The sequence below is a fragment of the Larus michahellis genome, chromosome 9, assembly GCF_964199755.1.
Source record: "Larus michahellis chromosome 9, bLarMic1.1, whole genome shotgun sequence".
Lineage (NCBI taxonomy): Eukaryota > Metazoa > Chordata > Aves > Charadriiformes > Laridae > Larus > Larus michahellis.
In genome coordinates this window covers 7,724,105-7,747,393 of record NC_133904.1, presented here as the reverse complement: position 1 = coordinate 7,747,393, position 23,289 = coordinate 7,724,105, and the positions used below count along the sequence as shown (strand labels likewise).

General features: G+C 45.4%; 1 protein-coding gene across 2 annotated transcripts in view; it reads left to right on the top strand.

The window, feature by feature from the left end:
* The window catches only part of SV2B (synaptic vesicle glycoprotein 2B), a 68,006-nt gene that overhangs the window by 20,951 nt on the left and 23,766 nt on the right, over positions 1 to 23,289 (top strand). For both annotated transcript variants that reach the window (XM_074600740.1, XM_074600739.1), the window contains exon 2: positions 16,499 to 17,390. In XM_074600740.1, the coding sequence (XP_074456841.1) occupies positions 16,874 to 17,390 (517 nt within the window). In that variant the 5' untranslated portion in view covers positions 16,499 to 16,873. The remainder of the gene's footprint in view (positions 1 to 16,498; positions 17,391 to 23,289) is intronic.

The following is a 23,289-nucleotide window of genomic DNA, read 5'->3' as shown; positions in this document are numbered from 1 at the left end:
CAAAAGACCACGATGGCCCAAATGCCTCACCTGGAGGATGTTCTATCTGGCTCGGGTTCGTTTGGAGGTGTGGTGTGGGTTGGCCTGTTTCTTGCTCTCTAGCCCTGCGAAAAAAATATTGTATCTGGATCCTACGTGGTGGTGAACGGACTTGGACAGCAGTGCACGGCGATGGAAAGCAGTGAGCTGGGAATATCTGTGTGTTGTCTTGGGACAGCTGTGGCATGTGGCCCACGGGTGCTTCCGTTGCCGGCCATGGGCCAGCCCCAGAGGAAAGTCTGGGCACCAGCACTGCAAAGCGTGGGGGTCTGGGCAGGACCCAGTCCCAGTCATGGTTTATTAGTAACCACGGAAGCCTCCACTATCCAAGGCATGTCCAGCCCTCCGCTTCTCTACAGGGAAGCGAGAAATGTGTTCTATTTGGAAAGAAAAGATCCTTCCACAGGCCAGTTTTAAAACCCACCTCATCCCAATCCCAGCAGCAAACCCATTTACTGTTGAATGGCGGTGAGCGGCGCTTGGCCCTCTTCCAGCACGGAGCTCAAAACACAACAGGCGTGTCAGTGCCTTTTGCTCACAGCTCTGTGCCCGTCACTAGGTCCATTTGTGGTTCTCATGCGCGCAGGAATGCAGTGACTCGGAGCTGTCCTCATTCCATGCTCATTACCTGGGTTCCTTATACCCGTACCTCGCAGGAGAAAGCCAACGAGTGAATTTAGTTTTCAGGCACAGCATCAACTTTAAAGACCTGAAAACCAGCCTCCTCTACAGCACAAGGATACCATTTTCCCCAAGCCGCAGCCTTTTGTCTGCCCTCATTCAGCTGAGATACAACATCATCTGCCTCTGTTCCCAAGCGTCTCATAGTATATTTGGGATGCAGAGAGCACTCAATGCTATTCCCAAAATGGGAAAGAGAGGCAGGGACAGCAGTCACACAGAGCCTTACAGAAATTCTGTTGCAGAGAAAGGACTTTCTACATAAAATGTCCAAAACTGGTGTGTTTATCATGGCTCCATATTCCTCTTCCTACCACCACTTCCCTCCAGGGATCTCAGGCAAGCGAAAGGGGAACTGGGCAGCTCTTGCCCCTTCTGCTTAGCTTGCAGTGGTGGGATCTGTTACCGCAGGCTTGGCACTGTGGGCTTGAGTGCTCTGGCTACTTATTCCTGGGTAACCAGAAAGATTTTGCAACCGTCAGCAGATTTTGCATTTGTCACTAGAGTGCCATCAGAAAGCAGTCTTTTTTCCTACCCAGTCTGGGTGAGATGAAAGGCTTCATATCCACCTGCCGTCTGCGGGCCCTTCCCTGGCTTCCCTTCAAGTCAGTCTGATGTTACACTTTGATAAATAACTTTTGATCGTCATCTCCCTCTTGCCACTTTCTTCACCTGGGATATTCTATCCTCTTTCCCCTGAAGAGGCACTCACATGATCTGCCTTGAAGTATTCGTTATCCCCTTGAAATTTGCCAGCTAATCCCCCCAGGCTCATCATCTGGAGGACACCTGCTCTCACACTCCATTTCTTGCCTGCCTTCTCCTGTATATCATGCAGAATTCCTGCTTCTAGCAAAAGTCTTGAATTTATTTTATGTTAGGTTTACTCAGGGTGTGATAGACTGTACTTCTCTCTTCCCCCTCAGGAGCAGAAGCCATTTGCTGTGATAGCTCTATCTTCTGGTGTCATTTCTGTGTGAATAGTCCCAGTGTAGCTCAAAAGCCACTTCACAGCCTCCCTGTTACTGCTACCCGGGATTGACCACCCAGGGAATCCTCTAGCCTGGGATCCCCTCTCTGACAGCGCACACCAGCAAATACATCCAAGAATCTTCTCGGTGGACAGTTACAGAGTAGCCTACAGCAGAGTGAAGTTCTCTTGATGTTTGCCTGATATCTTGAAGAAGAACTTATTTCTCCCAGAGAGGAAAAGAACATGAGACTCATGTTCTCCTTTCCCTTAAATACATCCAGTCCCCACTTTCAATGCTGCCAAGGCCTTGCCTTTTGTTCCCAGGAGTCCCACAGGTTAGTGTGAAGGTAGGGATTTCCTTGTGCAGGATTTCAATCTCTTGCCTTTCAAATTTCCTGAACGTCCCTTTGTCTCCTATTACGAGATCACAAGAAAGTCCATCTCATTTACGTTTTTAGGACAAAGAGACCAATTTTTTCCTATTGCAAAAAGTAGTTTTCATGTCCCAGAGCATGCTTGGAAACACAGCCCACACAATGGGTAAGGAAGGCAGATACTGCATGGAGACCCCTTACCAAGCCTGCTGCCTCGTCGTGCCCTCCCTTCCACCCAACATGGGGCTCAGGTGTGTGCTGATCTGGCAGCTGCCTGGCCACCAGTGCTGTCTGCCAGCAGGTGACTTCAGCCAGTCCCTAGAAGGCGTCTTGCAGAAGCGTTGCCAACTGACTTGGGGTTGAAGGGAGGAATGAAAATAGAGCTCTGCGCAGCGGTGCAGGACATGATCTCTAAAGCTAGGTGGGGATGAATAGTATCAAGAGTAGGAGTAGGTGTGATCAACACATTCCGGGCTCCCCTGGGCTGCAGACTCTGCCAAATTCAGGAGTTCCCCTACGAGTACTGGGGAAGGCAGGAGCTTGAGGAAAGCGTGCACTCTCTGGTGCCACTCATCTGCTCATCAGAAGCCAGGTGGAGGGACACTGCTGCAGCAAGGGTTGGCAATGGATGTACCCGAAGCCCCAGTTCTGGCAAGCAGTCCCTAGCATGCTTTCAAGAGTAGCTTTCCATGCTCTTTAAGGCCCATTGTGCCTGGCTCTGCAGCACACAGTGCATGGCCAGCTCTCCTACATCTCAGGGCTATGAAAATGATGGTCAAAAGGATGGGCAAGTCAAAACGACCCTGAGGAGCCTGGTGAGGTTTGATCTCGGTGCGTCAAGACGTGGACTGGAAGCTGGATAATAACACGCTGACAGATGAAATCCTCAGAAGGGGCCAAGTGCAGCTGCCCACCACAATATGCCTGCTGACAAGAAGAGCTGCACTCCAGCTGAGGTTTAGAGAAGCATGAAGGGGAGAGGGTGTCCTGCTGCCAAATAACATTTTTGCAAGCAGGCTAAGGAGAAATGGAAGCCAGCCAACTGTGTGGGAGCAGACAGCCGCCGGAGAGGCACAGCCTTGAGCTCTGTCTGTTGGTGACATGCACCAGGGCACATGGTGACGGCAGCGGTGGGATACATTATGTCCCTGACTCCTGTTGGGGAGGAAAATGCTGAGTTCCTCAATGCTTAAGTCTTGCTAAAAGCCATATTTCTCTATTAAAGTCACCTTCAGGGAGATTGCAGATGGAATTTCTGCTGTATAGCCCCTTGTCAGGCTTGAGCTGGTCAAAGACACTGGGCTTTGGGAGGGCATAGAGGGATTCCCCTCATTTCGGTATCTGCAGGAAGGAGTGTGCTTAGACCAGGGATGATAAGGACCCATCCCCAGGTCATGGAAGCCCTGCCCTCCTCAGCTGCCAGAGCAACTCCTTTGCATGGGGACTCCAGAGTTTTGGGATCTCCCTCCATTGCTTTTCCATTTTTAGGGAGTCTGATGAGTATTAGTGTCTTTAGCCTCTCTGGGTAGAGCTGAAACAAGAGGAACGGAAGGACAATCCGTAAGTATCATGGATTCTGGTTAGAAACAGCACACTGGAGGTCATTCTCAGGAGACTCTGTCCTTGTCAGGATAATTTCAAAATCACAATGGTTTTGGCAAGGAGAATGTGAAGTCCAGAAAGCTGAACTTTTGAGCCCTCCATCAGTGGCTACAAGATTCACTTTTCAGTTATGCATATATTTTCCCTACACAATCTCTGGCAGGTAGAGAGAGTAAGTTGTTATAGCTATTTTTTACAGACAAGGAACTAAGCCTAAGAGTAACTAAATGTCTTCTCTAAGGTTAATGGAGCCATTTGTGGCATTACAGAAAACTGTATGGAGTTCTTGATGCTGCCCAAGACATCAAGCCATCTTTCCTCTAACCAAACCTGAGTCCTGACAAATGGTTGCACAGGCATGTATTTTTCAACCTGTTTTCTTACCCTTTTCATATTTTACAGAAGAACTACAGGTAAAACATAAGCAGAAGTAGCCTGAATTCAACTCTCCTGGCATAAATTACACTGGCGGCAATTTGACTTTAACTCCCATCTGTACTCTCGTGCCCCTACCCACAGGCATGAGTCACACTAAGCAATAAATAATAGCTAAATCCTTCTTCTGCCTCGACAGGTGATATTGAGGATTTTCTCTCTGCGTACACCTGAGCTATGGTGTTATAGCCTGATGATGTATTGTAGCTATTAATTTTGTGAGATGAAGCTTTTTCATCATTAATGTCCAACCTGAACACAAGAATTTTTTAGGCTGTTTGGCAAAAATTTGAGGCAAATGCGCAGCCTTCTCCTTGCTATGAAGTGGTATGACTAATTGCTTCCCCTCGCCCCCCCCGCCGCCTTCCTTTTACTGGCTCAAGGCAACATTAGTTTCCAAGACTTGGGACTCCAGCTCCTGTCATGACTTCTCCTCTCCCTTCCTTTCTGACCTTCACCCTCCCACCCCCTGCCTTGCCCTTCCTCCTTTGCTATCTCATGCTCCGCTGTTGCTTTCTCTCTTTCTTTGGCTCCCGCAGTGTCTGCTCCTTGTTTCAGTGGTTTCCTCCTGTCCTGCTCTTCCTCTCTTATACAACACAGGCATGAACATCATTTCAGAAGACTGTGAGACAGTAGACGACCCGTGGCATAGCTGAGAACTGCATGACTTTGAGCTGTCAGGATACTGCCCAAGCTTAAGGCTCTGTGTAAATGAGCTGCTGTTGCATGGATCTATCCTAAAGGTTCCTGCAGAAATAAGAAAGGAATATGGGATGCTTGGGATAAACCACTGCAAAGAAATCCACCTTTCCATAATGTTAGGGGGCCCGCTGCATGTGCTCAAATTAGCCGAAATCCTCTTCTGCTGTATAGTGCACAAAAAAACTGCCAGGGGCTCTTTTGAGTTGAAAGTCTCCATATGGGTATAAAACACGAGTATAAATTTAGTGTTGCTATATGTGAGGTCTCATGTTACTGTTAAGTCAGTGCCAACATATTCCGGGCCCTAAGGCAATTTTAGTTTGTGCATCTAGTCCGTGAAAAAAAAATATATAATCTATTTTTGTGGTTTTCTGCAAAATGCTCGTTTCAAAAGCAGGTTCTTCAAAGACCTGGCAATCTGAGATATTCAAGGTGCAGTCTCCCAGCTAAGGCAGGCTTTGCAAATTGCCTTCTTACGGAAGAAAACATCACTTTGTGGGCATGTTTTGTTTGTGCTGCAGTGATATATGTGATGCACATAGTCAATTTGATAACCAGATAATGGAATCTGTTGAATGATCCTAGACGCTACAAAGTTCAGGTCTCCTCAGTAGTGTTTCATATCCAAAAAATGGTCAAACTAATCAAAGTGCTAGGAAAATGGATGGAGCAAAAGCAATTGCTCCAGTATTTTCCCTCCTAAATAACCTTGAAAGGAGTCTCAGAGTGAACATCTCTTGAAATCTGCTGCTGCTTGCACTTGTATTTCTCCACAGGCAAGGTGCATAATGAACAGTGAATTTGCAATTTTGAAAGCTCGTGTGGCCACAAAGCAATTGTATTGGAGGGCTCCTGCAAAAAAAAAAAAAAAAAAAGAAAGAGAATCGCCCCTCTTATTTGATCTCAGTCTTAGCATTGTAATAAACCTTCTCCTTGAACTTTATCCTTGAGCAGCCCTGAAGGGAAACGTAAGTAACAAACCTATTAAAGAGCATGATGGAAGCATAAGGTTGGCTGCAACTGCGACAGGCTGCGGCACGGGGGATTTCTTGGAATGAGCCTGAATTCCGGCGTGGCCGGTGCCTTGGTACACTTCCCAGGAGCTGGCAAGCAACCGCCTCTAGAGACTGATGCCTGAGCATCCTGGGCTGGGAAAGAGCTGCTCCCCACCGCAGGAACAGTTCCCTGCAGGGAGATCTCTCAGCCTGTGGAAACGTCTTTGCTAGAGCACTTTCTTAACACGCTCCCATTCCATGGTGGAAAGCAGGAGGCAACAGCCCTGCAAGGGCTGCTGTGGGGTGCATTAAATGATTTTCCCTTCTGCGTCCGGTCTGTGGGGAGGCTTGTTGGTCCCCCAGCAATGGGAAGGTGATCCCAGACAATAAGAGTATCTGAAACACCGCAGTCATTTCCCATTTGAGATAGGAGATGATGAGACATTGCACCCTGGCCACAGCAGTGTGATAACTCTGGGAAAAGAGTGATTTTGGGGCACAACACACTGAAGACACCTTGACTGCATGGAGCCAAAGGAGAAGGGGAGCTTCAGGCTTCGGCAAGGCAGAAAAGAGGGAAGGACAAGAGCAGGGAGTACCAGGGGGCATGGGGAACAGACAGAGCAGACCTTGACACTGCTCTATTAGCTAGAGACAGGAGAAAGAATGAGGTATTTAATAAAGATACTTGCTCAAATAAAATTCCTTCTGGAAGACAGCAGTATTTAGAAATCACTCAGGTTTGTGTCTGCTTTCATGACTCTGTCACTGGAGCAAATCTATTCATCACAGCCATGTATTAATGAATTAGTTAATTAAGTGGCTCGTTATTTAATAACACAGATTGCAAGTGTGATGAAATAAAAGTCCCCTTTGTAGCTAGAGGCACATCTTTGCCAATAAGCTAAGCGGTTCATAGTTAATCAGGCGCGTTTGCTGTCTGACAGGCAGAATTTGCTGAATTGCAGGCGGTTTATTTCCAAGGTTATTGCTTACACTCATCTCTGGGAGCATGTGAGGGCCTCCAAGCCCAGTAAGGTTAGACCTAATAAACTGTCCAAGGGCAAACACACATAGAAACGCTCAAACTCATTAGAGGGCACTAGGGCACCATTGTTTCTGAATCAACACTAAATTACCTATCGGTTTATGCTGCCAGGTGCAATGCTGATAGAGATGTTGCTTTATTAATAAGCAATAAAGCCGCAAAGACTCTAGCTCTCTGTGATATTTAAAAAGGCAAGGAGATAACAGAAACGTGGGCTGGATGTTTGGCACTGGTATGGCGTCCACAGGTGATCTGGGGAAAGCTCCTTGATTTGCATCTACATCGGGACATCTCGGAGTATTCCTTGGTATCTGGGCCAGGGTTTGTGTCTCAGCTCCACATTCGGAAAAGATTTGTGGGGCAGCAATGCTCACTTTTATCTTGGCCATCGTGTCAAGGATAGCTGGAGTGAAGGCTGGAAGGAGGCCTTATCTGGCTGGTCTACAAGGGCCACCAAAGTATGGGGGACGGTGCACAGAATTTCCATTTCAATGCTCAGATGAAGCTTTAGTCTCTCTCGGCCTCAGGTCATGATGCGCGAAACAAACCTAGGAACTTTTCCCAGCCTTGCATGTAGGCTGCTTAGGTACTACGGTAATGGGAGAGGAGAAGAGGGAATAGATATCTAGGAAAGGTTTAGAAACCATGAGTATTTTCTCAGCTAAAAGATTGTTAATCTCAGGAAGATGGCCAAATTCCAGTTCAGGCATATGCATTTCTAAGTTGTCTTTGGGTAAATTATCATCTCCACAACACTCTGGCACTTGAAACCAGACACTCTTTTCCCACCAGTCCTCCTGCTGTGATTCTCCCCCATTCCTCCATGGTTTTGTTCTTTTCCCCTTCACCACCTCCCTTCTGACTAAGCTCTCGGCTGTGATTTCTCCCTGCTTGTGCTCCTTGAAGCAAGTCTGTTCATTATTTATTAGCTACCATACTCTTATACCATCTGTCTCAACTCATTATCCATATTCATCTTGTCAAATTGACCTTTTGTGGCCTTTCTCTGGAATTCTAATGTGTCTGTAGTCTGTCCCTCCTTATACAGCTTTGTGCTGCTAAGCCATTGCTTTCCAACTCCTCCTGTTAAATATTCCTCTCTATCTCACAAACACCCAACTTGCTAGTCTGCGTCCTTAATTTCAGAAGAGCTGTTTATTCGGCTTGACTGGTGCTTGTTCCTCCTTTCATCTGCTACACGTTCTCGTTGTGCCAGCTTGCTGCAGCACATACTGTCTTAGATATGACCTTTAAAGCATCTGCGCCAACAGAATATCAGGCTTTAAGTTATAATCTCCCCTTAACAATCTGTGGGACTTTCTGTCCCTTAGTTCATAATGTAAAATGGTGGATTACAAGTTAAGTTCAGCCCACAGCCACTTTCCTGTGAAAGTCACCACCACAGTTAGGCACCTCAATACGAGGGAGATATGGAGGTGCTGGAGCGAGTGCAGAGGAGGGCAACAAAGCTGGTGAAGGGCCTGGAGAATAAATCTTATGAGGAGCGACTGAAGGAGCTGGGACTGTTTAGTTTGAGGAAGAGGAGGCTGAGGGGAGACCTCGTCACTCTCTACAACTACTTGAAAGGCCATTGTAGAGAGGTTGGTGCTGGTCTCTTCTCACAGGTAATTAGCGATAGAAGAAGAGGGAATGGCTTCAAGCTGCAACAGGGTCAGTTTAGACTGGACATTAGGAAAAAATTCTTCACAGAAAGAGTGGTCAGACACTGGAATAGGCTGCCCAGGGAGGTGGTGGAGTCACCATCCCTGAATGTGTTTAAGACTCGTTTAGATGTGGTGTTAAGGGATATGGTGTAGGGGAGAACTTTGTAGAGTGGCGTTGAGGGTTGGACTCGATGATCCCAAGGGTCTTTTCCAACCTAAATGATTCTATGATTCTATAAGGCATTTTAGTGCTCGAAGTGGTGGAAACCAGAAATCTCCCCCAGTGCACTTGGGATGGGATGGGACGAAAAGAAAAAGTGTAATGGCATCAGAGCAGTACAGCCAGATTCTTACTCAGCATCAGGATAGTTCAGGCGAGCACAACTGAACAATTTGTCTTCATACCACATCCAGCTCTGCCCCCGAATTCATATTGTAAATGCCTCATCTTCAAACATCATAGCTTCTCTTCACAGAAAAATTTATTGCTGTAGCAAAGTAATCCAGGACTCCAGGACCACATTACACTGGAGGTATTTTACCACGGTGGAACAAAACATACACAGTATGCACCTACACACAAATGCGTAAAAACCACCACAGATCAATAGAGATTATCCAGAAACTGTAAAATGACAAGTTCAATAGACTCCGTAGCAGAGAATTTTGAACTGAAATGCTTTCTCTGTTAAATAATTAATCTGATCTGCTGGTAATACACTAAATTGCCTGAGCTCCGTTTTCCCTGTATTTCTGAATATACCAGGGCTGCATCAGCACCGACCTTCCAATATCTACAGCGTGGGCAAAGTGAATAAATGAGTCCTGTCCCAGAGACCCCAGCAGCATCTTGGAGCAAATCAATGATTTTTGCACCGAACAGAGGACTTTAATCCTACGTGTCCTACCTGTGCTGTAGGGGAGCAATCATTAGGTGCCATCTGTGCTGCCGAAAGCCAGTTCTTTGAAACAGGTGAATTCAAGTCGATGACTTTCAAATATCTTGGCTCTTCTGTTCACTCACAGCCACTAACAGGGAATCTGTGGCACAGATAGCTTGCTTAATAAGCTCCATGGAGAGTTTTTGAACCTGTGTTACATAGCTATCAAATAACTTCTTAATAACAAAAACGAGTCTCAGGAGAAACTTGTTTTTATCCTTAGTTTTTCACATAATGCAGCACTCTCCTCTGAAGCCACAACAAAAGACACCTCTTTATCCAGAGTTCAAAGCAAACTCTTTTGAAGGTAAGCCCTGCTACAGACTTTGATTTCTAAATCTCTTGTTGTCCAGACCCAGTTAGTCTCCTAGTCTCCTGTAAGTATGTGCAGCCACAGTTGATTGTTGTAGCCATTAACAAGTAACTTTGCACTTGAAAACCATCTATTGACATGCCCACGCATATGGCCATGGTGGCTTAGGTAGTAAACTATCTCCTTTTTGCTTCTAGCTACCATATCACTGATTAAGAAAACTCATATACATGCCTTGATTTTTCTGACCAAGAGCATAAGAGAGACCTAAGGAATTACATCTGGCGCTGACATTCCTCCAGATGCAAGACGTTTCCAGCCTGGGACTGCAATATGTTCCTCTCTCAAGAATACTTGATGTTGCAAGGACAAATTGTATTTCCAATCTTGTGAGAATGAAGAAGGAAAGGGAGGAATCAGAAGGAATTTAATTCATAGTGGTGTATATAGTGCTCCCTTACCTGTCTACAATCATATATAAACTTGCAAACCAAGGGCTGACCTGTATTTCCACGATAGAGACCAGGTCTTCAGCTGATTAAATCACACCGATTCACTGGCCGGTGTTCAGATCTGAGAGCATCCTACTGAAAATTCCCCAGGGACTCATTTCTCATCAGCACCGTGTGATTAGGATATTCGATGGAAAGGCAAAGTAAGGAAAACGACTGCTGAAAACGTGCAAGAGGTCTGACCTATCTAGGTACAACACTCCCTTAAAAAGAAGTCAATAATTTTTTTGACCGAGTGATGTTCCCTACAGCCCTCTTCTTCCAAAACTGTTGCCGAGTCCTGTGCTCTGAGACATTTCTCCCCGTCTATTATTTTGGCAGTGAAATAGAGTTGCAAAAAGCCAAGCACGAATTAGCAAGGATTAAGGCTGAGCTCTAACAGAGGTGGCCTGAGATGGGTTTATAATCCTTAGATATGAAGACAAGAGCTGCTGTTGAAACTAAGCAGTAGGTGTCTTTTTTTTTTTTCCACAGTCTGTGGATCGATAATATGTCAGGGCTTCTGTGCTTTGCTGACCATTTCCCCCTTTATTCTCAGCACAATTTGGACCATTGATCTCCGTCCCTGCTCCTTGACCTCTGATTTCATTTGGTTTCCACCTCTCTGCATTAGAAGCCTCCTCATTTCCTTTTTCTAGCTTCACTCACATATACACATTCTCTCCAGATCTTGCCGCTTTTCCCTCTGCAGGATCCTTGCCAAGAACCCAGCCTCGCCATCTGTCCAGGAAAACGATGATACTGCTCAGCTCTCTTCTGGATGTTGAATCGTGTGGCTGCAGCAGCAACATTAATGTTAGCAAAAAAAAAAAAAAAAAAGAATAATCAGAGCCCTGTGGAAGAAAAGCCCTTTTTTGCCTCACAGCACAGAGGTCAGATGCTTTTAGTCACGTGCATATACTGGCAGGATTATTGTTCCTATGTTATATTTCTCTATATTGCCTTCTTAAAGGTGCACCTGAGAAAACATTATATCCATGAGAGTAAATTGGAGTGTTTCTGATGCAACTTTTGTTGACAAGAAAATGACAGTTTCTCAAAACCTGAATTTTTCAGGAGGAAAAAAAAAATAAATCAGTTTCAGCAAATGTTTCTAATAAAAAAATGGATCAAGCAGCTGACATGCTGGCATTTCTTAAATTAAATGTTTGTTTTTCAATTTTAAACAACTCTCCGTGCACTTTTTTTTTTTATGCCAATGAAAAGGGCAATCTTTTACAGTATAAGATGAAATCTTTTTAATGGATCTGATCTGAAAATAAGGATTTTATGAATTGTAGAGTTGCAGACAAATGTTTTAGATTTTTTTTTTTTTTTTTTAATTTATACTGCTTGGAAAGAGGGGAAAGTTTTAAAAGTCTCCTGAAAGAAAACAGCAGTTTTCTTGGTTAAAAAAAGGCTAGACTGCAAGACTTCAGTGAAAATCTGACAACGGCTCTGGGCAGACCATTTACTTTTCCTGGGCCTCAGCTGTGAAGCAGGGAGCACAGGGACTTTTCTCCAATTTCTGGTTTATTTAGGCTTTTGGGGGCACAAGTTGCCACCTATTCCCATAGCCACAGCTGCAAGGGGTTTGAGCAACTGATCTGCAATTCACACCAGGGGAAGGGTGGGCTGTTCCCATGGGCAGTTGGGAGGGACACAAAAATGCCGAAGCCGAGGGACAGACCCAGGGGTGCTCAGCCTGCACGTCGCCTCCGTCTAGCAACTTGGCGATCAGACTTTGCCGCAGCATCCAGCCAGTCTAGTAATATTTGTCCAGTTGTTGGCTGCCTGAAATCCAGGATACTGCTCCCCTCAGAGCTGTAAGTTGTTAAGCGTCTCAAAAATTTGGTCCTTCGCGTGTACAAATGGATCCATTAATTGCATCCTCATTAAGAGTCTGAGATTGGAACTTCACAAAAACCTATCATCTGCAGCATTTCTTGTCTCCTCTCAGTAAGGAGTTTCCTCTCAGGATTTTTTTTTTTTTTTTTTACAGTCAGCTTTGTGACTGCAGAGAGTCCTTATGGTCACTGTACGGTCTGTGCATCTTCCTATTGCTGCCAGCAGAAAGCAGCTCTGGGGGTGAAGGTGTTTTGCTAAAGGAGTTGTCCTTCAGGCAGAATATTGAACTGCTCTGCCATCTGTTTTACAGGGATTCTTCCGGTGAATGCTAAAGATCCCTTGAAAGCATTTTTATAGCATCCCTGTATGGCTCCTTACCCTTGGCTTTCGTATAACCTCCCCCTTCAGCTGCTGACTTTGAGAGCTTCCCCTTTCCGAGCACGCAAAGGCAATGAGAAGGATCTGGAAGCTGAAGCTCCTGGCCTTGGCTCTCCCCCGCTGCATACATACACCTGCCCACGGCTCCCTTCAGCTCCGGCTCCCACAAAGCAACAACCTTACTCTCTTTACTTTTCCAGAAACTCCCTCGTGCCCCCAGATTCACTATATTTCATAAGAAATCACCCCTCCCTGACTGCCCTGCTCACTAATTTGCTATAACGTCTGCTCTGTGATAGAGCTCAGCTCTAACAAGCCCTGGGGTCCTCGGCTCTCTTCATTTGGTGCCAGATACAAGGAACTCACCCTCACCTGCATCCCCTCCAAGCTCTGCTGCCTTTCGGCCCACAGTTTATCACCTGAGCGTGCCAGGCACCTCCCTTACATGCTCTTTCACAGGGGCAAACACATTTGTTAAGCTGCTCTTCTTAAAGGTCCCTTTTCCTAGAGCAGATACCGTTTCTGTTATGAGTATATCCAAGACTTTAGGTTACTATTTGAAGTTGCAGAGCTCAAATGACTGAATTCCTGGCTAAGTATGCAACATCTGAGCTGACTAAAGAGCTAAGGAGTGCAAGAAAACCGCAAGGTGAGTAGTGTGTATTAAAGAGTTGCTGTTAAATAAATCAGAGCATGCAAGATGCAGGACTAAGTGAAGGATGCTCGCTAGCATCAGGATAACTGATGAGATAGAGACTGTTTGGTGTGGAAATAAGATTACTGTAAATGTCAAGTAGAATATAGAGGAAAAGCTATAGTGCAAAAATTACTTAGAGGGGAAGAAAAATCAAGGTAATGTGCTGAGAAATAAGTACTGTGCTATGGAGAATTACAAAGAAACTGTATTCCCAGGTACTTTAGTGGTTTTTGTGCCCCAAGCTGAGTTAACTGGGCTACTTTGGGGAGACACAGAAGGAGACTTTCCTGCCTCTGCCCCTCCCTCCCTGGCAGACCCTGTCCGATGGAGCTTTACATTTGTTGTGTGTTTAAACCTCACTTGCGCGTCTCAGAAAGGTAGCTGTCAGTTTGAAAGGGCCCAAGGTTGTAATAGGCTGGATGTGATGTGTATATTTCTCTCGAGCTCTCATGCATCGCTCTGAAGTGTAATTATAGCAAGCCAAGCCTGCAATCTTTATGAGAAGTCATGATTTAGCATCTAAATGCTAAATGGGGCTGCTAATATGAGTAAGTGCCACTCAGCTTGAGTGAAAGGGTGTTAAAGAATCAGGTCTAGAGTGAATCAGCCTGTGCATATGTGGTAAAGAGAGGAAACAAGTAGTGTGAAGTACTAAAGAAAAGCATTCTAGAGTCCTAAGTTACAGCCTGCCTCTGGGTACTGCCTCTTCTGCTAGGGTGATCCCAGAAAATATCCATCCTACACACTGAATGGGAACCCAGTGACTCTCATTTGCCATGACCTTTTTTCTGAATTACACAGTGGCTGTCACTGGTCTATGGGACTCTTCAGCTCACGTCGTTATTCCCTATGCTGCCCAAGATGTAAGTGGTCTTGTATGGTAAATAACAAACTTTGTGTATCAGTGGAAGAGCATGGATGCTTCAATAGGTCTTTTCTAAGTCCGTGATCTTCTTTGGTCCTGTTATCGTAGGAGGCAGAGAGCCCAGCTTCCCACCTTAGTGGCTTTTTAATAGGGAACGAAAAGCTTTCCCGTGTTTGGTCTTCAAGAACATGCTTTCACATTTTGTAAAAGCTGGTTTAAGGCTAGGGGTAAGGTCTATGGAGACCTGGAATCTGATCAGTTCTGTTACTGATCATTAGTATTCCTTCATTTCCTAAGATGAGTTTTCAGTCCACTTTTGTAGCAACCAGAAAGGGACAAATACAGTGCGGTCACTGCGCTTCCCGCTCCGACGCTTGAGGTGCTTTGGAACATAACCTGCCAATGCATTGTGTTTAAAGACTTCCAAAGCAAGGTCTAATGTTCCTTAGCACATATTGTTCTTTTTCCTTTTTTTAAAAAAACCGGCTCCTTCCTCTACTTGTCAAAAGGAAATATGTCTCTGTGGAACTACATTTTTACTGCCTTGGAGAACATGATGTTCAGTGATGACACAAATCTTTGTGTAATCAAGAAAGTTACTTCAAGACTGGAAGGTTCTGAGACTCAAAAGCGCTCTTGGATTTTTTAACCATTAGTGGTGACAGTCCAGCATTGAAACAAGAGCTGTTAAACCCACTTAAGTGCTTCTGATGGCTGTCGAATGGTTTAACTCCCCTGCACACTAACACCTCCATTGTGGAAGCAAATGCTTCTCCTTGCTGCTACCTGCACTGTCGTCTCCTGATCTTTCTAACCTGATCAAAATGCATTTGGGATTTTTTAATTATTTTTTTTTTTTGCTTTATTGATTGCTCTTTTTCAGCCCTGGCAGAATGCCCTGCTGCTTTTTTAACTTCATGCAAAATGCATTGTGTGATTCAGCATAAAGAAAGGGAAGAGGAAACACGTTGGATGCAGGGACAAATGGCAGAGGGGTCAGGGAAAAGGAAGATGCTCTGGCAGGGCCTGCAGAGGCCATGTCGTAATTATATGCCATAAATATGTATAGGTAGCTAAACAGAAATGCAGGGGAAGCTTTTTATGAGTTTTCTTGGAGTAGCTCCCATGAGCAGCACAGGCAAGGCATAGCCATGACTCCGTGCAGAGAAGTCAAGTCTCTGCCCTTTCCGTACACTGAACATTTGGGCACCACAGAATCACAGAAAGTGAGGAAGGGACCTTAAAGATCATCTAGTTCCAACCCCCCGCCCTGGGCAGGGACACCTCCCACCAGACCAGGCTGCTCAAAGCCCCATCCAGCCTGGCCTTGAACACCTCCAGGGATGGGGCAGCCACGGCTTCTCTGGGCAACCTGTTCCAGTGTCTCACCACCCTCACAGTAAAGAATTTCTTCCTGATATGCAATCTAAATCTCCCCTCTTTCAGTTTGAAAACGTTACCCTGTGTCGGTACCAACATCCACATATATACAGACACGTGCCTGCCCATGTCATTTTGTAGCTCATTTACACTTTAGTTAGGCAAATAGCTCAAAGTTTAAAGCGAAGTCCACATTTTGTGCATGCCTACGCTGTGCTGGCTCCTCTGGCGTGACTCGACTCCGTTTCCCACACGAGTCTCCTTTCAAGCTCCTTGTCTACAGCTGTGTGCCGCAACAAATGCAGAACACTGGAGAGCCAGCTGGCTGAAAACTGCTTGAAAAATAATGGAAATCAGGTGTCCAAAATGAGAATGTGTTCAGATGTGACTTGGCTTCCCTTGGTTTTCCCTGCGGAGAGCAGTGATTCCATATTAGCTTTGTTTTTGCTCTCTGTGAAAATCATCCTCCGTTCATGGTTAGATATGGGAAGAACAGAGCTTGGTGTGACTTTTGGTGACTTTATCTTGGCAGACACTGCGTTTTAGTTGTACATCTGTCATACAGACGGAGAGACGCTAGGGAAAGAAAGAAGCCGTTAAATAAAATTAAGTTTGGGATCTGGATGAAAAAGCAAACCAAGCTCGTATTTTGTGCCATTATGGTGTTAGCCAGTTGTAGGTACCAGGGGTGAGTGCGCTCTGGGTAGATGGATAGAAACATATTTAGCAACCTGAGAGCTCTGTTCCAGCAACCCAGCCCGGTACTGTTCTGCTCCCTGTAGAAACCAGTACCGCGTGTGGGAGGCAGGACTTCTGGGAACGACAGAAATTAGGACCACACATTACTTTACATTCTGCTTTAGGTTCCCACTCAACTTGGTAATTTTTAATGCTTTTTTTTTTGTACTGAGGCTTTGGGTTTTGACCATGCAAAATAATTCCTCAAACACTCTGTAGCCTTTTTTTTTTTTTTTTTTTTTTTGCAATGGAAAAGCCTGTATGCAAAATGTTGGGCGTTAAACTCAATGCATGTGTGCTTGCTGTCTCATTGCTACTGTTTCCTCTTTCTCAGGACATGACCTTCACCACCACAATGAATGAGGAAAAACCTGTCAAATCCTCCTAGCTCCCTGGCTGTGCAGTTTGCTGTTCCTTTGCTGCTCACCAGACAGCAGCTCTTCCCACCCAAAGCACAGAAGAAGCCAGCAAGTCACAAATGACAGCTGAAAAGTGAAGCGTTATCAAAAGCTGTGTGAGACTCTGTCAGAGAGAAACTTTATATAGTAATTCTCCTCCTTCTGAGCCTGGGAAGCTGTGAATCCCATTGGTTCCAAAGAACAGAGAGTAGATATGTTCAAGTAACCAATACCAGATATTGCAGAAATCGATAAGTATATTAGAGTATTTACACACAGTCATCTACAGCATTTAGAAGTCTCCATTCAGAATGGATGATGGATATAGAAACACAAACCTCTATCAAGGGGGAAGGGCAGGAAACCAAGTCTCGGATGACTACAGGTACCAAGATGGTAACTACGAAGGGTACGCACCCAATGATGGCTACTACCATGGTGGGAATGAGCCTGCTCATGAAGAAGATGCCCAGAGTGATGTTACAGAAGGCCATGATGAAGATGATGAGGTCTATGAGGGGGAGTACCAAGGGATCCCGCACCCAGATGACATTAAAGAAAAGCAGAAGCAGCGAGCTCCTGCTGTGGCTGACGAGTACAGAGACCGTGCTGACCTTATGGCAGAGAGGATGGAGGACGAGGAGCAGCTTGCCCACCAGTACGAGAACATCATTGAGGAGTGTGGCCACGGACGCTTCCAGTGGACCCTGTTCTTTGTTTTAGGGTTGGCACTGATGGCAGATGGGGTGGAGGTGTTTGTGGTTGGATTTGTTCTCCCCAGTGCTGAGAAGGATATGTGCTTATCCAGTTCGAACAAAGGGATGCTAGGTAAGTGCCACTTGCAAACAGCTCTTCTAATGCAGTAAATAGTAGATAGAACACCTATTTCTAGTGACCAGCCCATTTCAGGACCTTCTGATGATTCTCCTCTTGTGTTGTATGTATGTCATGCATAGTCATGGTAGGTGGATCTGACTCAAAAGGTGTTCGCACGGTGCTGAGAAGGCAACTACTCAAAAGCAGCAGAATTGCACCACATCGGAGCCCACCTTATGAATGTGCCGTGGCCCCAGGACTGGTCACTGCAGGCTGGATCTGAACAAGGCAGCTCGCACTCAGCAGGTCCACAGGGCGAAACTCATAGCGATGTTCAAGGGCAATATACGTGAAAGATGAGCCTACTAGAGCACTTAGTGACTCGGGTTTCAGTCCTTTTAGAAACTAAATTGTAACGAGAAGTCCACAAAGCAGTACCACCCAAATATGATAGATATAAAAGACAGGGGTTGGTTTGCTGTGGACCACTTTGCTGTTACATTGTGGCTCCTGATGCTGCCCTGCTCTCCAAAGCTTTCCACTTTGCCCGTGTTCCCCTTTTCTTTAGCACCAAGACCCAGCTGGCAGCTCAGCTGCGCAGTCGGTTCCTTCTGCACACTAACTTCTCAGTCAGAGCAGTTTCTTCTTAGGTCTGTGGAATGCAGTTGTGATGTGCTGCGTGGGGATTAAAGGCTGAAGCTACTGGCAACATCCCTTTTGCATCACCATTGACACCTCCCTGCGGTCAAAATGCAAAGGCTTAGCTATTGTGAGGGAGACTGGGTGGAAAGGTTTGGATGAACAGTGTTTTCCCTTGGACGTTGTAAGCCACAGTCGGCAAAGTCTCGCAGATCTCTAAGAATCAGGAAAGCATCCAGCATGGCCTGTAGTGAGAGCCAGCTGCGCGATAGTACTGCGCATCTGGAAGGAAAATAAAGTAGCTCTTGGAAGAACTGCTTTAGGAGGGGGACAGTGTGTCCGGATGGACAGGTACTGGGGTGGTGGGGGAATCATCAGGGCTTGTAGTTCAAACATTCTGGCCCAGAAGCCCTGCCTGATACAAGGGAAATGCAGATTTTGGATTAGATCCCAGCCCTTGACTCCATTCTATTTGCATTATTTGCATGTGACAAAGGCAATAGATAATTATCCTTATATAGACCTCTCGTCTTGGTGTACAGATGTCCTAGACACTTTTCCCTTCTGTTTCTTCTTTTTTCTTCTCTGAACTTGAAGGTGTTTATTTCCACACACAAAAAAAAGAGTTAAGTTGCCTTAAACAGTTTGCTAACTTTTTTTTGCTTCACAAACCACTTTAAAATTCTAGCTCGGAATATCTCAGGTCAGATATATAAAAGCAAATCCCTCACAATTGGATCCTGATTTCAAAGGGACTTCTGAATTCACCAGCTCCCTATGGGACACCAGGCTGGGTGCCTTTCCAGTGATGAGACCTTTTATGAAAAGCAGGTCATTTATTTTGGTGACTATATGAAAGCTGAAATCTTCTGCAACTCTGACCCCATAAATATCTATCTCCACAGAGCTCAAGCTCTGGCAGGCACCCGAGTCAGGAAACTTCAAATGTCACAAGAAAATCTATCTTTGAAGTATTTCTGGCTCAACCACAGGTAAAAAATGAACAAGAAATCTCCCGAGAGAGATTGTTCTGCTTTTTGCAGCTCAGTATTTGCAAGGCTGAAAGTTCAGGGTGTTCTGATAAGCTCTGAATAAGCAAGGAGACATTTGGGTCTGTATCCAACCCCAGCTCCAGCCTCCCGTGCATTAACCAAGCTAATCTGGAATTGGTAATTAGGGGAAGAGCTCTTCTTGCTGCCTTTCCTGCCCGTTTTTAAAGACAACTTTTGAGAACCTGGTTTTGCGCAACAATTTCCTCTGCCCTTTGCTTGTTTTTTCGGGGCATCTGCTCTCAAAGCTTGTCTTCACATTATTTTGTGGCTTAAGTATGAAGGGTAAAAAAAGAATTTTCCTAAAAGCAAGGAAAATTGATATGTCTTAGTTCAAGGAAGAGAGAAAAGTGAATGTTTATGGTAGCACTCAGTTGCTACTGATTGGTGTTGTACATGAGGTCTCTGAGTCAGTCCATCTTATTTCTTAAACACGCTTTTGTGTCTGCTGGATATTTCTCTACTGTAGATTTCATGGAATCATAGAATGGTTCGGGTTGAAAGGGACCTTAAAGATCATCTATTTCCAACCCCCCCGCCATGGGTAGGGACACCTCCCACAAGACCAGGCTGCTCAAAGCCCCATCCAGCCTGGCCTTGAACACCTCCAGAGATGGGGCATTGACAACTTCCCTGGGCAACCTGTTCCATTGTCTCACCACCCTCACAGTAAAGAATTTCTTCCTGATATCCAATCTAAATTTCCCCTCTTTCAGTTTGAAACCATTACCCCTTGTCCTATCACTACACTTCCTGGTAGAGTTCCTCCCCATCCTTCCCGTAGCCCCCATTCAGGTACTGGAAGGCCGCTATAAAGTCTCCTTGGAGCTTTCTCTTCTCCAGCCTGAACAACCCCAACTCCCCAGCTCTCTCAGCCTGTCCTCATAGCAAAGGTGTTTCAGCCCTCTGATCATCTCCTCTTGGATTTGAGGTTTGTGAGATGATCCTTTGTGAAAAAGAATTAAGCTTGGCTTAGAAAGCTTTAGATTGCAGAGTGGTGCACTGATATGAGCAATGAAGACCCAAGGGCATCGAGAAGTGAGGGTGTGAGAAGGCTGGAGTGGGCATGGGACCGCTGGAAGGCTTAAGATGGGCAGAGTGCAGATCTCTGGGTCTGGGGAGGAGGAGGACAGCTTTCTGCCGAACTGAGGGCAGCAGCAGGGAGCAGAGGGTGTTTGAGGTTTGGCAGGCAGCAGGGCAGGGAGATGAGGTTTGGATGCAGACCTGCCTCCAGCACAGCTTGGTGTCCCAAGTACTGCCCCTGCAAGAGGGCTTCATCCCTCTTCTAAGCAGCCACGGGTACACGGCATGACAAGGACAGCCAGATACCAGCTCCTGAAGGGAAAGGCTGGGAAGATGCTGTTGATGGAAACAGGAACATAATCTTCCTCAGAACCCTTCCTGGATTAGCTTCAGCACCCATCCACCAGTAAGTAGAAAAAAATATCTCCTAACAAAGCTCAGAGGCTCCAACACGTGCTCATATCCCTCGGGGGTTCCATTCCCTCAATGGTCTATGGGTTGTGCAAATTGATCTCGTTAATGCTCAGGGTTCAATGATACTTGACTTGGCACAATAATGGGTGGCAATCAAAGAGCTCTTCACCTCAATTTCTGCCTCATGTGCTGTGGCGATCTTGTAAGAGTGTGCCCGCACAGAATGAACGGAGGGTTGATTGAGAAAGCACAGCTTTCCCTCAAATTATCATGAGGCTTCAGGGATGCAGGGTCATCATCCACACACGAGTTACTGCCCCTCACCTTGCTCCTGTGTACCAATAGATGTCCTCAGGCAAGGTCGTGTTTATTCCCAAGCGACACCGTTCGCCTCAACACGTTTTTGCTAAGGAAACATAACCAGGTTATCCCAGGTGGAGTTAAGGTTGCTCCCAGGCAGCTGCTAACATTTAAACACACAAGAAGGTCTCAGTCATAACAAGAGAGGCCGGGAGGGAAAAAAATGGGAAATGAATCAGGTAAGTAATCAAACTCTTGCAGAAATAGGAAGGGACAAATAAGAGAGCTAAAATAGATGCCCCCTAAAGACCAATTTAGTGAAATTCCCCTTTTGCTGAAAGGACATTTTGCATTAAATACTCTGTACATTGCATATTTTTCCTCCCTCGGAAAGCAAGCATGGGAAAATATCAAGCAAATTATGGCCAAATTATGCAAAAATTACAAATAAACAGATGCCCACAGTGTTTCATGAAATGTGTGAAATGACTATGACACATCTTAGAAAACGTTTACATTTTGTTCTGAAAATAAACATTTCGCCATCAGATGCAAATTAACAGCTATTCTAGCCCTAAATATCCCTAGTGGGACAAAACACATATTTGGAGTTTTCTGTTATGCGAAATGCTATTTTGAAGTTGATTGCAGGGGTATTAAAAAAAAAATAAATAAATCAACAGCTATATATTTCAGCAGTTTGATCGAATCAACTTTTAGCGCTAGTTGTTAAGAATAAGTTTGGTAACTTGTAATACCATTATTTTTACATATTTGTTTGATAAATCTGCTTTGCTGGGCTTTCTCCAGTAGCAGTCGTAATAAAAATTAATTTATTAAATTTTCTGAAACAGAATATTCCTTTTCAGTACAAGGCATCCTGTCAGAAACAGAATATTTTTTGATTTGCTAAGGATAATCTTATGAAGAGCCATAAATTTTCTATTTGCTTATTTGCTGAAAAGTACATGGTATCATTATTTGGAGAAATATCGTCTAAATTTCTATCTTCAAGTGCTTTTAATCACCTCTCAGAGGACTAAATCTATTTGCAAGCGTAGAGCAGTAAGTACGCTGCGAGTATAAAAGATGGTGTCATAGTCATGTTTCAAACTTTTTCACATCTTGTGTATCAAAAACTCAAGGCACAGCTAAAGCTTCCCAGATCTCCGGGGCTGCAGTTGCGTTATCCTCATTTCACGCTTCACCAAACTGAGACAAGAAAAATTTTAAAGGCTTTGCCCGCAACTGCGAAACAGCCACAACCAATGCTGGGAATGAAATCGGTCTTTCAGGCACACAGCTCCCTTTTTCCTTTTATGATTTAATAATAATATTTTAAGGAGGATATCATCTTACAGACTCTTAGCCTCATAGTGTTAGATAAAAAAAATATTTAAAAGATCCTATTAGGAATTATGCAGTTATGTAGCAATTCAATGCTTGGCTGTGTGAGTCAGGTTAAATAGGATGGGTAACAATATCCCTGCTTTTAGTTGTGTGAAGAGGATGTTTTATTATCAGCTGAGATAAAATCTGGCCTCAGCTTCTCATTGACCTGAATTCACCTGATATGACAGTAAATCCTAATCCCCTCGGCAGAGCTCTGTGGCTTTTCCCCACCTTTTTTTTTTTTCTGGATAAGCGCAGATGAGCCCAGATGTGGCTTCCTTGCTCTGCCGTGGCTCATGGCTGCCAGTTTTGCACCTCCACGGCCATGGACCCCCCATCACGTCATCCAGCTAAACCCTGGTGAGACCTGCCTCTGTCCACGTCCCCAGCATCGGACATGAATTCCTGGCTGCAAATTTGCTCTTGGGCAGAAACACTCCCGCAGCCCAAGAAGCATCATCACCCTGAGTGGTAGGGACATGTTAGGGGAAAAGAGGTGGTTTTGTGATTTGGGAACACCCCGCACCTTGCGCAGGTCTGCTGTGGGGATGGCCGTGTCGCCATTTATAGACCCTGCAGGAATTTCATCTGACGAGAGCCAGCACGAACAGGTTTTCGTTTAACAGCAGAGGATTTGTTTGGCTTCCTCTTGTTGAAAACTTTGCTTTAGCAGAGGGGTTGGGTGGGGGGAACCAGATGGTCCCATGAATATTGTGGTGATGGACAAGTCCCGTGGGGGAGCTGTGAAGCCGGCTGAGCGTAAACAGCCACCCACGCCATGCTGGCAGTGCTTGACGAAGGGCTCGCTGCGCGTTGCCTCCCCGCTGCTGCGTCAAAGCGCTCGTGGCTTCGCGCATCTACCTTTGGCTTTAATGTGCAGATTCCCCTGGATCTCAGCAGCCAGATTTGCCCTGTATCCACCCCCAGATCTCCGAAAATGGAAAGCCACCTTTCACGTGGGCGATCCGTTTCTCAGTGGCAGAGCCACTAGCTGTAGATGAAGTCTCTCTGCCGGTACTTAACCAACAAGGCAGGTGCAACGAGACTTCCCTTTCATTTGATTTCCATTTACAAGGTCAAGGAGATTAGTGGGG